General features: G+C 36.7%; 1 protein-coding gene across 1 annotated transcript in view; it reads left to right on the top strand.

Moving 5' to 3' along the window:
• The first annotated feature begins 3,731 nt into the window (after positions 1-3,731).
• The window catches only part of LOC132104448 (collagen alpha-1(XXVIII) chain-like), a 29,222-nt gene continuing 19,540 nt past the window's right edge, over positions 3,732-13,413 (top strand). Inside the window, exons 1-13 of the mRNA XM_059509925.1 lie at positions 3,732-3,852; positions 4,882-5,447; positions 6,232-6,252; positions 6,511-6,570; positions 9,248-9,301; positions 9,378-9,422; positions 9,523-9,549; positions 9,656-9,700; positions 9,786-9,830; positions 11,902-11,955; positions 12,054-12,122; positions 12,793-12,861; positions 12,995-13,063. Of these exons, the coding sequence (XP_059365908.1) occupies positions 3,732-3,852; positions 4,882-5,447; positions 6,232-6,252; positions 6,511-6,570; positions 9,248-9,301; positions 9,378-9,422; positions 9,523-9,549; positions 9,656-9,700; positions 9,786-9,830; positions 11,902-11,955; positions 12,054-12,122; positions 12,793-12,861; positions 12,995-13,063 (1,245 nt within the window). The remainder of the gene's footprint in view (positions 3,853-4,881; positions 5,448-6,231; positions 6,253-6,510; positions 6,571-9,247; positions 9,302-9,377; positions 9,423-9,522; positions 9,550-9,655; positions 9,701-9,785; positions 9,831-11,901; positions 11,956-12,053; positions 12,123-12,792; positions 12,862-12,994; positions 13,064-13,413) is intronic.

The raw sequence follows: 13,413 nt of genomic DNA, 5'->3' as shown, positions 1-13,413 counted from the left end.
CTCTAGATTGCAATAAAGTGAAAAACTAAACTGGTATCTTAGTATAGTTTTCTAAAAACCAAGGACTTAGGAGTTAAAATGCACTTTTTTCCAGTAATTCTCGGGATTTCCACAGTAAAAAACCTAAATGTAATGTAAATCTGTCATAAATGAAAATGTACTGACCTTTAGTCTATCCAATTTGTAGCCTAGATGAGTTTGTTTCTTTCTTTAGAACACATTTGGAGGAATGTAGCATCACTTGCTCACCAGTGGATCCTCTGCAGTGAATGGGTGCCGTCAGAACGAGAGTCCAAACAGCTGATAAAAACATCACAATAATCCACACTATACCCCAGTCCAACAGTTAATGTCTTGTGAACTGAAAAGCTGCATGTTTGTCAGAAACACATCCATCATTAAGACATTTTAACTTTAAAGCATTTCTTCTGGCTAATCCCACTATCCATATTGCTTTCTCCTCTGAAAACTCTGAATGAGGAGAGAAATATGCACAGATCAAGCAAGTTTTCAAGAAAAAGAATTGTCAAAAACTGGGACAGATTGTCTTGGCTGAATTGAGACTATTTTCATATAACTAACATTATTTGGAACACATGGTCTTCACAACAGTGAGCAGAGGACAGTGTTTCATTCTGCTGACACTCATGGGAAACTAAAACCAGAATCCTGGAATGTTCTTCATTAATTATGTGAGGGAGGCTAATATTTCTATGGAAAGAAAGAAAACTTGTACCATTACGAAATTCATCAATCAATAAATGACAAAGTGTCAGGACGAGGTGAATAAGCCTCAAGCAGTCAGTTGTAGTTATCATGTTGAGAAACTCCCCTACATTTGACAAGACAAACCATCTCCATCAGGATAAAAGCCACTAGATTAAAAGATGCATTCAGATGTTGTATGTTTTTATGATGATCAATATGTGCCCTGTGTTGTGCTCAATGGTGTGGTGAGGAGTTGCCTGAGGTCAAGCAGCTGCCATTATATTGTTGCAAGTTCAGACAAAGTGCTGTTTGTACCACTCACAGTATCTACAGCTATCTTAAAGCTATATTTTATTAGTACTAATTTCTAGGGAAAAAATAGGCTTATGGTTAATAAATTGCCATCTTCCTTTAATGACCCTTTGCCCTTAAATAAGATATGCAGCATGCATGACAGAATGTATTTGGCATGCTTCATAATGTGTTTTTCTTCTAAAATGGTCTTTTCTGACTCATCCTCTAGCATTGTGTTTACACTAAGTGTTTTCATCAGATCTTTTGCTCTGTGGATGTAGCTACAACTCACTGCCTCGGGAAGACTTAGGCTTCTGCATGTTTAACACATCACCCGAGCACAATGGGTTAAAGAAACCATTGTCACGCGTAAATTCCCAGGGCCATCTTTTAGTACCATGCAACAGCACCTGAAGTTCACAGCGAGTGAAGTTGAAGCTCATTCTTGGTTGGCGTTCAAGTGCTTACAGGCACAGAATGATTAAAACACCACACCATTCGTTTTTCATTTCCATGACTCCCGTTAAAGTGCCCCGGGCAGCGGATTAGGAATTTACTTCAATTTGGTGACTTTATGAAAGAACTAAATATAAAAAAAATGAAAAATGGGGTGTAAAGTAGCGCACCCGAGAGGAACTGTCAAACTTGTCAAACTCAACCAGAAACAATTTGTAGAAGAAATTAGCTTGTCATGCTCATACTGTCACTGGAAATAGCACAAACTGACTTATCATATCATATTTGGAGAAAATCTTCAGTAAATTAACCTTTATCAGTAAAATGTTTTCTAAATGTCACTGTTTTGTAGCTTGAGAGGTATTTCACTCAGTGGGAAATCAAAAAGGTTTGATAGTCTCCAAGTTTTTCAAAGAGCTGAGGCTGATCAGATGGGTGGAGGAATGTGTTCATGTTCTTACCTTCAGAATATGACAAGTTTGGGAATAGATATGACGTGACCATTTGCTGAACTGTGTTTATAAATTGAGATATTATTTTGTCTTGTGGACTATTTCTTATGTAAAATATATATTTCAGGACAGTATAAAATATATATATACATGTATGTATGTGTGTGTGTCTGTGTGTGTGTAACTCCATCCATAAATAAGCATTTTATTTTCTATGCATGTACAAAAATTATCTACAACAAGCTATATCAAAAAGTTATTTTTGAGGTGAGATGGAGCATCTGTTTCTAAAAGAGACATTTTCTTTTTTAGCTTGAGGACACTGACAGAAATCCAGTTTAGACCTGCAGATTTCTATCTTGCCATCTGCTCATAGTTTTAATAAAGTTAAAGACAAGCTATTTATTATTACTATATTAGTAATGCAATTGAATTTGACACCCTTCTTTATTTATTTTTTTTTCCAGTCACTTTTACACATGTCTGTGGGCTATTGTTTAAAAAAAAAGACACACATAAAATGTTTGACAGGAGCACAGGAATCAAGACTGTCAGAATAATCGCTCTCCCTAACCACTGACAAAAGGGGTTTAACTCTATGAGTCCCGGAGCAGTGAGCCGGTTACTGTCAGGATACTGGCACACTGCGCTCTGACAGAGTCTAGAGAGGGTATCACAGCATCACTCACAGATTATATGCCTGGCTTCAATGAAACTTTGCCTCGACTGCCTCTAGCTCTGCCTCACACACCATGAGGATGTAACTGGACCTGAATGATTGCACTGGATTATTAAAGAGACAGACAGTAGAGAAGTCAACATTCTGGTAAGAAATAATCAATGTCTATTGTTACATTTTCATGTTATATTTGTTATTTTGTTGGACACGAGAATGCAGATAGTCTATATTATATGTGTTATATTGCTGCAGTTGTTGATATGATACTGATTATAAAGAGTAAGATAAAATAACAAATTAATAGAATCATATGATGAATATTACATTAAATTAAGTTTGAATTATAATATCATTATTTATTTATTTTTATTAATATTTGTAGCAGCACTGGAGAAGTTTTAAAACCTAACTTGAAATAAATGTATAAAGAATAAGGTCAATTGTAAAAACAAACAAAACAAAAAAAAAATGTTTCTCAGTAAAATCCGCTGGGAAAACAGCAGCAATATGCTTGTGTCAAACTGAAGTGATTTTGTAGGTGCTTCAGGGCTGACACTGATGGGTCACGTGCATGACAGCCTCAGGATAGTTCATAGGATATGCCCTTCTTGACCCCTCAGCATTTCTACAGGCAAAATGTAGTTTTCAGATGCAGAGCCTTGGTCCAGGTGTAACGTTTTGTAACACTCAGTTTAATTGGTTGACTAATTTAAATGCACTTTTAATCACTGTAATAAACTCTATGTAGATTGGCTGATATATAAATTGAAGTGGAGATGGCTTGAAAACCTACTTATGTTTCCCTAGTATAGTGACACTGATTATTAAAGCAAAACTATATTCAGGGCTATGCATTACAGTGATTTTACCACAAATATAAAGTTTTTATAGCCTATAAAAAACTTGATTTGTTTTAAAATTATGCTATACACAGCCTCACCTGGCTAACTGCTTTTATGAAAGTATTTATTCTGTATTTGCATTGTCTGTCCGACTACCATGACACAGGATAGTGGACTTTAATATAGTCATGAGGATGCCAACAGAGAAATACATCATCTTGGACATATTTCCTAAGTTAAAGTTAACCAGTGAAACAAATGTCTGATTGGTTTGTAGAGTGGTGGTGAAGAAGCAGAAGGATGCAGTGTGGTGTGATGCTGTGTGTCCTGCTGCTGATACTGTCCTCTAGTGCTAGAAACCAGAACAGAAGAAAAAACAAACAGAAGCCTGACAACAGTGTCTTGAAGAATGAAGTCAAAAGTAAGAAACACTATTTGTCCGTCTGTCTGTGTTTCTTCTCTGTTTTTCTGTCCATCTTTCTTTTCTGTCTGTCCATCTTTCTACCTGTCTGTCTTTCTACCGTCTGTTTGTTTTTCTCTTCTGTCTGTCCATCCTTTTACCGTCTACCTGTCTGTCTTTCTCTTCTGTCTGTCTGTCTTTCTTTCTGTCTACCTGTCTTTCTCTTCTGTCTGTCTGTCTTTCTTTCTGTCTTTTTGTCTTACTACTTGTCTGTCTGTCTGTCTGTCTACCTGTCTGCTTGCCTGTCTGTCTGTCTGTCTTTCTCTTCTCTTCTGTCTGTCTTTCTTTCTGTCTTTTTGTCTTACTACCTGTCTGTCTGTCTGTCTGTCTTTCTACCAGTCTGCTTGCCTGTCTATCTTTCTCTTCTCTTCTGTCTGTCTTTCTTTCTGTCTTTTTTCTTACTACCTGTCTGACACTCTTTGTATTCTGTCTGTCTGTCCCTCCTAACTTTTGTCTCTCTGTCTGTCTGTCTTTTTACCTGACTATCTATCTATCTATCTATCTATCTATCTATCTATCTATCTATCTATCTATCTATCTATCTATCTATCTATCTATCTATCTATCTATCTATCTATCTATCTATCTATCTATCTATCTATCTATCCATCCATCCATCCATCCATCCATCCATCCATCCATCCATCCATCCATCCATCCATCCATCCATCCATCCATCCATCCATCTATCTATCTATCTATCTATCTATCTATCTATCTATCTATCTATCTATCTATCTATCTATCTATCTATCAATGTCTGTCTGTCTTTCCATATTTCTACAGGTCTAACTATCTGTCAATCGGTCTAGTTATCTTTCTTTCTGTCTGTCTGTCCGTCTGTTTTTCTTCTGTCTATCTGTACATCTTTCCCTTCTGTCTGTCTTCCTTTCTACTTGTCTGTCTATCTTCCTCTTTTTTCTGTCTGTCCATCTTTGGCTTCTGCCTGCCTGCCTGCCTGTCTACTCTAATATATTAATTTTGTTGCAGCTCTCTTCTGTCCAGTGGAGTTGGCGTTTTTAGTGGACAGTTCAGAGAAAGCCACAATGCTTCTGTTTGAGATGCAGAGGGAGTTTGTGTTGCGCTTCAGCACCAGGCTGATGCAGCTCCAGGTGTCTGGCTGGCGTTTGCGGGTGAGACTCGCCCTCCTGCAGTACAGCAGCAATGTCTCAGTGGAGCACAACTTCCAGAACTGGCAGGACATTGACGTGTTCCACAACCGAGTGGATGCCATGACTTACATCGGCCATGGCACCTACTCATCTTACGCCATCTCAAACGCCACTCAGCTGTTCACCCAGCAGACGTCGCCCAGCAGTTTAAGAGCAGCGCTTCTGTTGACAGATGGGGTGGACCACCCACGCAGCCCCAGTGCTGTAACTGCAGCCGCAGATGCCAAGAACCACAACATCCGTATGTTTGTCATTGGGCTGTCAGGATCCACACGAGACGAGCAGGACAATGGTAGACTGAGGTCCATCGCCAGCGCACCGCCTCAGCAGCACCTGTTCAGCCTCACTGACCCACAGCTGGACGACAAGCTCTTCAGGGAACTGGTGAGTATTTGGAGTCAGGGCGTTACCAATGTTTTGCTTGGTGACTGTGGTCCCAACTGCCTTAAGATCATTAACAAACTCCTCCTGTGTAGTTTGGGGCTCATCTCTCACCTTTCTCATGATCTTCCTTACCCCATGAGGTGAGATCTTGTACAGTGCACCAGACTGAGATCGATTGATTGTTGTATTGTATTTCTTCCATTTCCAAATAATCACACCAACAGTTGTCTCCTTCTCACCAAGCTTCTTGCTGATGGTCGTGAAGCCCATTCAAGCCTTGTGCAGATATAGTCTTGTCTCTGACATCTTTTGACAGCTCTTTGGTCTTGCCCATGGTGGTGAGAGAGGTTGTAATGGAAGATACAGATTGTGTGGACAGGTGCTTTATACCTAATGAGGTGATTTTAAGAGTAACTTCTTAAAGTGACAGGATTAATCTGTGATCCACATGGGCATGTAACCAATCTGTGGGAGACAGAATTCTTGCTGGTTGGCAGGGGATTAAAATACTTATTCAATCACTGAAATACACATCAATCTCTAACCTTTATATAATGTGTTTTTCTGGTTTTGTTTTTGGTTGGTATTCTGTCTCTATACATACAGACCCTTCATTTCTCTGTAAGTGAGCAAACTTACAAAATCAGCAGGGGATCAAATAAATATTTTCCCCACTGTAATTACCACAAAACATCACAGTCCCCTCAAAATATGTATGTATATCTGTTAATGGTTTGCAGTTTAGTTCAGTTCAGTCTACAATGCTCTCTTTTCTCTTTTACAGAGTGAACTTGCGAACACAGTTGTGAGTACAGCTTTTTCATAAAAATGTAAAGTGTAGAAGTTTGTTTTTTTAAAGTAAATGTGATCTGTGATGGATTATTTAGTCTTTTTTTATAAATACCAGCTGACTGTATTAATCGTATTCCACTAAGAATATTGATTTGAGTTTGAATTATTTTACTACAAAATAAAATAAAGTCTAATTAATTCATCAAAAACACCGTAATATAGTGATGGCATATCATTCAACTCTAATGGATTTTTTTTTTCTCTGTTATAGTGTCCACAACCCAAATCCTGCCAGTGTGGAAAAGGAGACAGAGGTACTCCCGGAAATCCAGTGAGTTTATATCAACACTGTTCATATCTGCACAGTCAGTTCTCCTCATGTCATATCCAGCTTTCTCTGCATTTTAATAAAACAGTAAAATCTTTGTAGATATTCAGAATCAATTTTAAGCACCAACATGAATTATCTGTAATTAAGTTAATTTCTTCTAAAGTTAACTAAAGTCAAGTCACCTTTATTTATACAGCGCTTTTAACAATACAGATTGTGTCAAAGCAACTTTACAGTATTAAATAAAAAATAGTGTGTCGATAATGCAAAATGACAACAGTAAACACTCAATTTTAATTTAAAGGTAGTTCATTATTTATTTCAATATTTCTCAATCAAGTTAAATTTGATGTACAACCCGAATTCCGGAAAAGTTGGGACGTTTTTTAAATTTTAATAAAATGAAAACTAAAAGACTTTCAAATCACATGAGCCAATATTTTATTCACCATAGAACATAGATAACATAGCAAATGTTTAAACTGAGAAAGTTTACAATTTTATGCACAAAATGAGCTCATTTCAATTTTGATTTCTGCTACAGGTCTCAAAATAGTTGGGACGGGGGCATGTTTACCATGGTGTAGCATCTCCTTTTCTTTTCAAAACAGTTTGAAGACGTCTGGGCATTGAGGCTATGAGTTGCTGGAGTTTTGCTGTTGGAATTTGGTCCCATTCTTGCCTTATATAGATTTCCAGCTGCTGAAGAGTTCGTGGTCGTCTTTGACGTATTTTTCGTTTAATGATGCGCCAAATGTTCTCTATAGTTGAAAGATCTGGACTGCAGGCAGGCCAGGTTAGCACCCGGACTCTTCTACGACGAAGCCATGCTGTTGTTATAGCTGCAGTATGTGGTTTTGCATTGTCCTGCTGAAATAAACAAGGCCTTCCCTGAAATAGACGTTGTTTGGAGGGAAGCATATGTTGCTCTAAAACCTTTATATACCTTTCAGCATTCACAGAGCCTTCCAAAACATGCAAGCTGCCCATACCGTATGCACTTATGCACCCCCATACCATCAGAGATGCTGGCTTTTGAACTGAACGCTGATAACATGCTGGAAGGTCTCCCTCCTCTTTAGCCCAGAGGACACGGCGTCCGTGATTTCCAACAAGAATGTCAAATTTGGACTCGTCTGACCATAAAACACTATTCCACTTTGAAATAGTCCATTTTAAATGAGCCTTGGCCCACAGGACACGACGGCGCTTCTGGACCATGTTCACATATGGCTTCCTTTTTGCATGATAGAGTTGGCATCTGCTGATGGCACGGCGGATTGTGTTTACCGACAGTGGTTTCTGAAAGTATTCCTGGGCCCATTTAGTAATGTCATTGACACAATCATGCCGATGAGTGATGCAGTGTCGTCTGAGAGCCCGAAGACCACGGGCATCCAATAAAGGTCTCCGGCCTTGTCCCTTACGCACAGAGATTTCTCCAGTTTCTCTGAATCTTTTGATGATGTTATGCAATGTAGATGATGAGATTTGCAAAGCCTTTGCAATTTAACATTGAGGAATATTGTTTTTAATGTTTTCCACAATTTTTTTAAGCAGTCTTTCACAGATTGGAGAGCCTCTGCCCATCTTTACTTCTGAGAGACTCTGCTTCTCTAAGACAAAGCTTTTATAGCTAATCATGTTACAGACCTGATATCAATTAACTTAATTAATCACTAGATGTTCTCCCAGCTGAATCTTTTCAAAACTGCTTGCTTTTTTAGCCATTTGTTGCCCCCGTGCCAACTTTTTTGAGACCTGTAGCAGGCATTAAATTTTAAATGAGCTAATTAAGTGGATAAAAGTGTAAAATTTCTCAGTTTAAACATTTGCTACGTTATCTATGTTCTATTGTGAATAAAATATTGGCTCATGTGATTTGAAATTCCTTTAGTTTTCATTTTATTAAAATTTAAAAAACGTCCCAACTTTTCCGGAATTCGGGTTGTACTAAAATAACTAAATCTTACACTAAAAAAACAAAACTCTATAGACATATAAAAAACTAAAACTAATAAAAATGACAAAAACACAAAACAAAATTACTAAAACTTTATATATATTATACATATATAAAAACCTAGTTCTATATATTAATAACAATTATAATATTACTCCAACATGCTCAATGAGTCATTTTTCTTAGAGCCTGGTTTGATCTGTGCACATGAACAAACAAAGTTAAACTGGTTTGAGAAGTGTTAAACAGCAGTAATCCTCTCTTTGAGCTGTGCTTGATGAAGCGTTTAAGTCCGTCGCTCTGAAAGCTCTGGTTTAAGGCCAGAGCAGAGCAGGTGGATTCAAGAGCAGCACATGAAAAACCAGGAAATGTTTCCCACACTGTAAGTGTAGCAGGTGCTGGAGCTTTCGCCAGCGCCCCTCTGTGCTTCAGATGTGCTTCACAGACGGGTCAAAGATCAAGACCAGCGGATTATGCAGAGATAAACAAAACAAAACGTTTCACATCAATACTTCATCATTCTCAGAAATCAGTGCAGAGTTCATCTTTAGGTCAAATCCATGGAATCGTATAGAGCTTAATTGGAAATCTTTCACTAGTCAATGAATATTATTCAGGTGCACATAGAAAACTGTATTTAAACATTTTCTTTAAAAATGTATAAGTGAAATGATCATTTTGTCTGCTCATTCTGCAATTTCTTGTAAATATTAGGGTAAACCAGGTGATCCAGGATTTGATGGGCCTCCTGGGCTTAAAGGATCTAAAGTAAGCTTTTTCATATTTTCTTCAGAAGTTTGATTTCAAATCCGATTTTATTTGATTTTCTCTGTTTTATCCATAGGGAGCGACAGGTTTAAATGGACGTCCAGGATTAGAGGGCCTGAGGGTACTATATCCTGATATATTACCTTTAAAATATTTTTATTTGTATGTTTGTTTCATTGGTGAGCCTCTGATTGATCAAGTGCATGCTTTCTTTGCTACAGGGAAGACCAGGACTAAAAGGAGAAAAGGCTCGTAGATTGCATTTCCCAGGAGACGGCCGGATGGTGAAGTGTTATAAATGATATCAGACAGCAGGACAATGAAACATACTTTCACTCTCTCTTCGTTCTGTAGGGCTGGAAAGGAGAATGTGGCGCCCCGGGGATGAAAGGAGATCAAGTAGGTTTTAGGAAATGATTCTCTGGATCTCAGGTCTGTTTGTGGCTCACAGTGTGTAATAATGATCCTGTCCTTCATCCCACAGGGTCCGGATGGACCTCCAGGACCACGAGGACCACGAGGAGATCAGGTTGCCTTCATCAAGTTTGTGATATATACATGGATTTACCTCGATTTATCATTAAGATTGGTTGCTTTGTGACATCAACTGATGACAGTTATTCTCATTACTGTAATGTAAAAAAACGAATTGTTTGAGTATTATGATATGAATGATTTCTGAGGGATCATGTGACACCGAAGGCTGCTAAAAATTCTGAAAAATTATTTTTTACTATAAAATATATTATTATATATTAAATATTATATTATATTTAAATCTATTAATATTACTACTTAATATATTAGAATACATTTTGCATTTTAAATAGTAATAATATTTCACAATATTAGGTGAACAGTAGAAATTGTAAAAAAGAAATAAATAAACACACACACACACACACACACACACAAAATCTTGCTGACCCCAACCTTTCATGATAGTGTGTTTCATTTACACTGTTTTATTTATTTGTTTATTTATTGCATCCACATAGGATCATCTTTATTATTGTATTGGAATAGTGACAATGAGCTTTTGCATCACAGTAATGAGAATTTGAAGTGAAAATATGATAAATCAAAAACATCATGCTAAATGTAATTAATTATTTTTTCTTTTGATTCAGGGCCAGAATATAAGCGGTGCATTTATTTGTGACATTCAGATTTTATCACTTCTGATCTCACTCGAATATCTGGAAATCTGCATACAGACAGAAGAATAGCAAAACCTTGAACTTTTGAGTTATGAACTATGTTATTATGAAGTAAGGGTTACACACCTCCCAAGTGCAGTGGAGAACTGATCAGGCTCACAGTCGGACACCTCTCCTGTCCCTGCACTAATGGAATGTGATGGAGGGATTAAGTGCTGTTCTTACACTAATGTAACTAGCTAAAGCAGTGAATCCAGGCCTACACGCCATTGTTCCTCTCTGACGGCTGTCTTTGTTCCTCTGGATTAGCATAAGGACAGGGGTTACTATCTCCTGCCCTCCTCCTCAGTGTCTGTCCCTGTGCTTTCGGTGTGATGACAGCAGCCTCTGTTTTTTTGACCCAATTCAAATTTAGAGAGCCTCAGTTTCCCACACAGTCTTTTCTCTGATTACGGGGAATCTGTCTGGCTGTCATGTGTCCAGTGAAAACACTTTATAAGTGACGTCAAAGCAATCTTTGTCTGTTTCAGTTTTTGTGAAGCTGCTACATTTGACAAACAAAGTGATCCGATTGGGTCATGGTCTATAAATTTAAACAGATGTAGGGATTAGTGTTAATGTGAAACAAATAATTTTCTTTATCATTAAAAAAAAAAAAAACCTAATAATGCAATCAATATATGTACATTAAATTTGCATTTCAGTCTGTTTGGATAGCAATACATTCATAACTTACAAGAACATATAATCAGAGAATTACCAGTATTAAACACCATTAGAATAAAGTAAAATTTATGAAACCTGCATTTTTGCAAACCTGATTTATTTCTAATAAAACAACATCAAGAAAACATAAATATTAAGCAAAAATTTAAGTTCTCAAACAAAATAAATCAAGCTTTCAGATGAAGATAGCAAAAAAACTATACGTACCCTGTGACTCCCTGTTAGACAGCGTTATTATTACAGTCAGTGAGTTGAAATGTTTGATAATTTACTATTTGCTGTTAGCCATCTGGGCATCAGAAATGCATGAAACTTAGCATGTTCCTAAAATGTAAGTTTCTTTATATGCACAAATGCTTTTTTGAGAAATTTGGCTAGCTAGTCGTTATAGGTCAGACCTAACAACTATTCAATACTGTTAGCAAAAACATGAGGTTGCTTATAGCCTGTGTTTGGGAAAGTTACTTTTAAAATGAATGCATTATTGCATTACTTTACACAAAATAAATAAATAAATAAATAAATAAAAAGTAACTAACTGACTAATTGCATCACTTAGTTACACTTTATGCACAGTGATGTGTTATGTTACTTTTGCCACCTAGGCTGGGCTTGCTTATTTACTTTTAACAATAAAAACTCATAGTTCAAATGTGATTAGTGTAAAGTAAATTATATTATACAGGCTAGCACTTGAATGTCTGTCTATTGCAGGGACTGAGTGGTAATCCTGGTGACTCTGGCCCTGAGGGCCCCAGTGGACCTAAAGTAAGGATATTGCATCTCACCATTAGGATATGATGAGATATTATGAATGGTAAACATGAAAACAATATGATATGGAATGACAGTGATTTTTTTCCCAGGGTGAGCGAGGACCTAGTGGACCCACTGGACCTCAAGGGGACCCAGGGATGGGGTTTCCTGGAATGAAAGTAATTAAACGACACTCCTCAGCATTCTTTAATTATACAATATATACAACAGATGTTATTAAACATTTCAAGCAATATTTTCTAGTGCTTATATAATTGTCATGCATGCAGTTTATAAACTTTTATATTAATTAAGAAACTGCACTGAATATTTGCACTTAAATTCACTTATAACATTGCACAACTGCTTAAGTGAATTGATTAAAATTAAGGAAAAACGTACTGAATTGTTTTTTATTTTATATACATTTGTTCAAAAGGTTGGGATCAGTAAGATGTGTCGCAGTTTCTACAAAAAATAATTATCATTAACTGTTAACTGTATTAACTGTTTTCAACACTGATAATAATAAATGTTTCTTGAGTAGCAAATCAGTTTGAATTTAGAATGATTTCTGAAGGATTGTGTGACACTTAAGACTGGAGCGATGATGCTAAAAATTCAACTTTGAATCACAGGAATAAATTATAAAATAAATTAAAAAATAATTTTTCACAATATTACTGTATTTACTGTATTTCTTTTCAAATAAATGCAGCTTTGGTGAGCATAAGAGTAACTACAAACATCTCACCAAATCCCAAACCTTTGAACTGTAGTGTATCAATATGCTATTATTGTATAATTATAATGGAATCATATTTATGTAAACGCCTTGTGTTTTGTAAGGGGGAGAAAGGTAGCCAAGGCAGACCTGGGCCGACTGGACCTGTTGGTTTCGGTGAGCCAGGAATGCCTGTAAGTGATACGTCAGTAACCACTAGAGGAAGATACACATCCTCAATCATGAGTTTAACTGTAACAGGCAACTATCAGACATATTATTCACTGGACATATACAATATACTTATATTTAATATCTGTTTGTCAGGGCCCACCAGGACCTCCAGGAGTTCAAGGCAACCAAGGGTTTCCTGGAGAGGGTTTACCAGGAACGAAGGCAAGCGTTAAAAATAAATAAATAAATAAACCTCCATCTACCTTCATTTATGAAAAAGAAGTGCACTTAATTGCACTGTATGTGTACTTGTAGTGTACTTACATTTTAAAAGTATATTTTTATACAGTATTGCAGATTAATTAGATAAAAGGACACTTTAGTGTACTTAGAGAGTATACATTCATGATTATATTTCTTAACACATTATCTCAAATGAACACAAATTATTATGTTTTAATTATCTTTGTCGTGCTTCAAAGTAGTGCACTTATTTTGATGTGCCTACTAACATACTAAGAACGGACAGAATAGCAGAACGGCATTGTGGCATTTTTCTTTTTTGCTTCGTT

Source organism: Carassius carassius, chromosome 25 (assembly GCF_963082965.1).
Source record: "Carassius carassius chromosome 25, fCarCar2.1, whole genome shotgun sequence".
In the NCBI taxonomy this organism is placed as follows: Eukaryota; Metazoa; Chordata; class Actinopteri; order Cypriniformes; family Cyprinidae; genus Carassius; species Carassius carassius.
The sequence above is the reverse complement of the archived record's forward strand: the minus strand, read 5'-3'. Positions and strand labels throughout refer to the sequence as shown.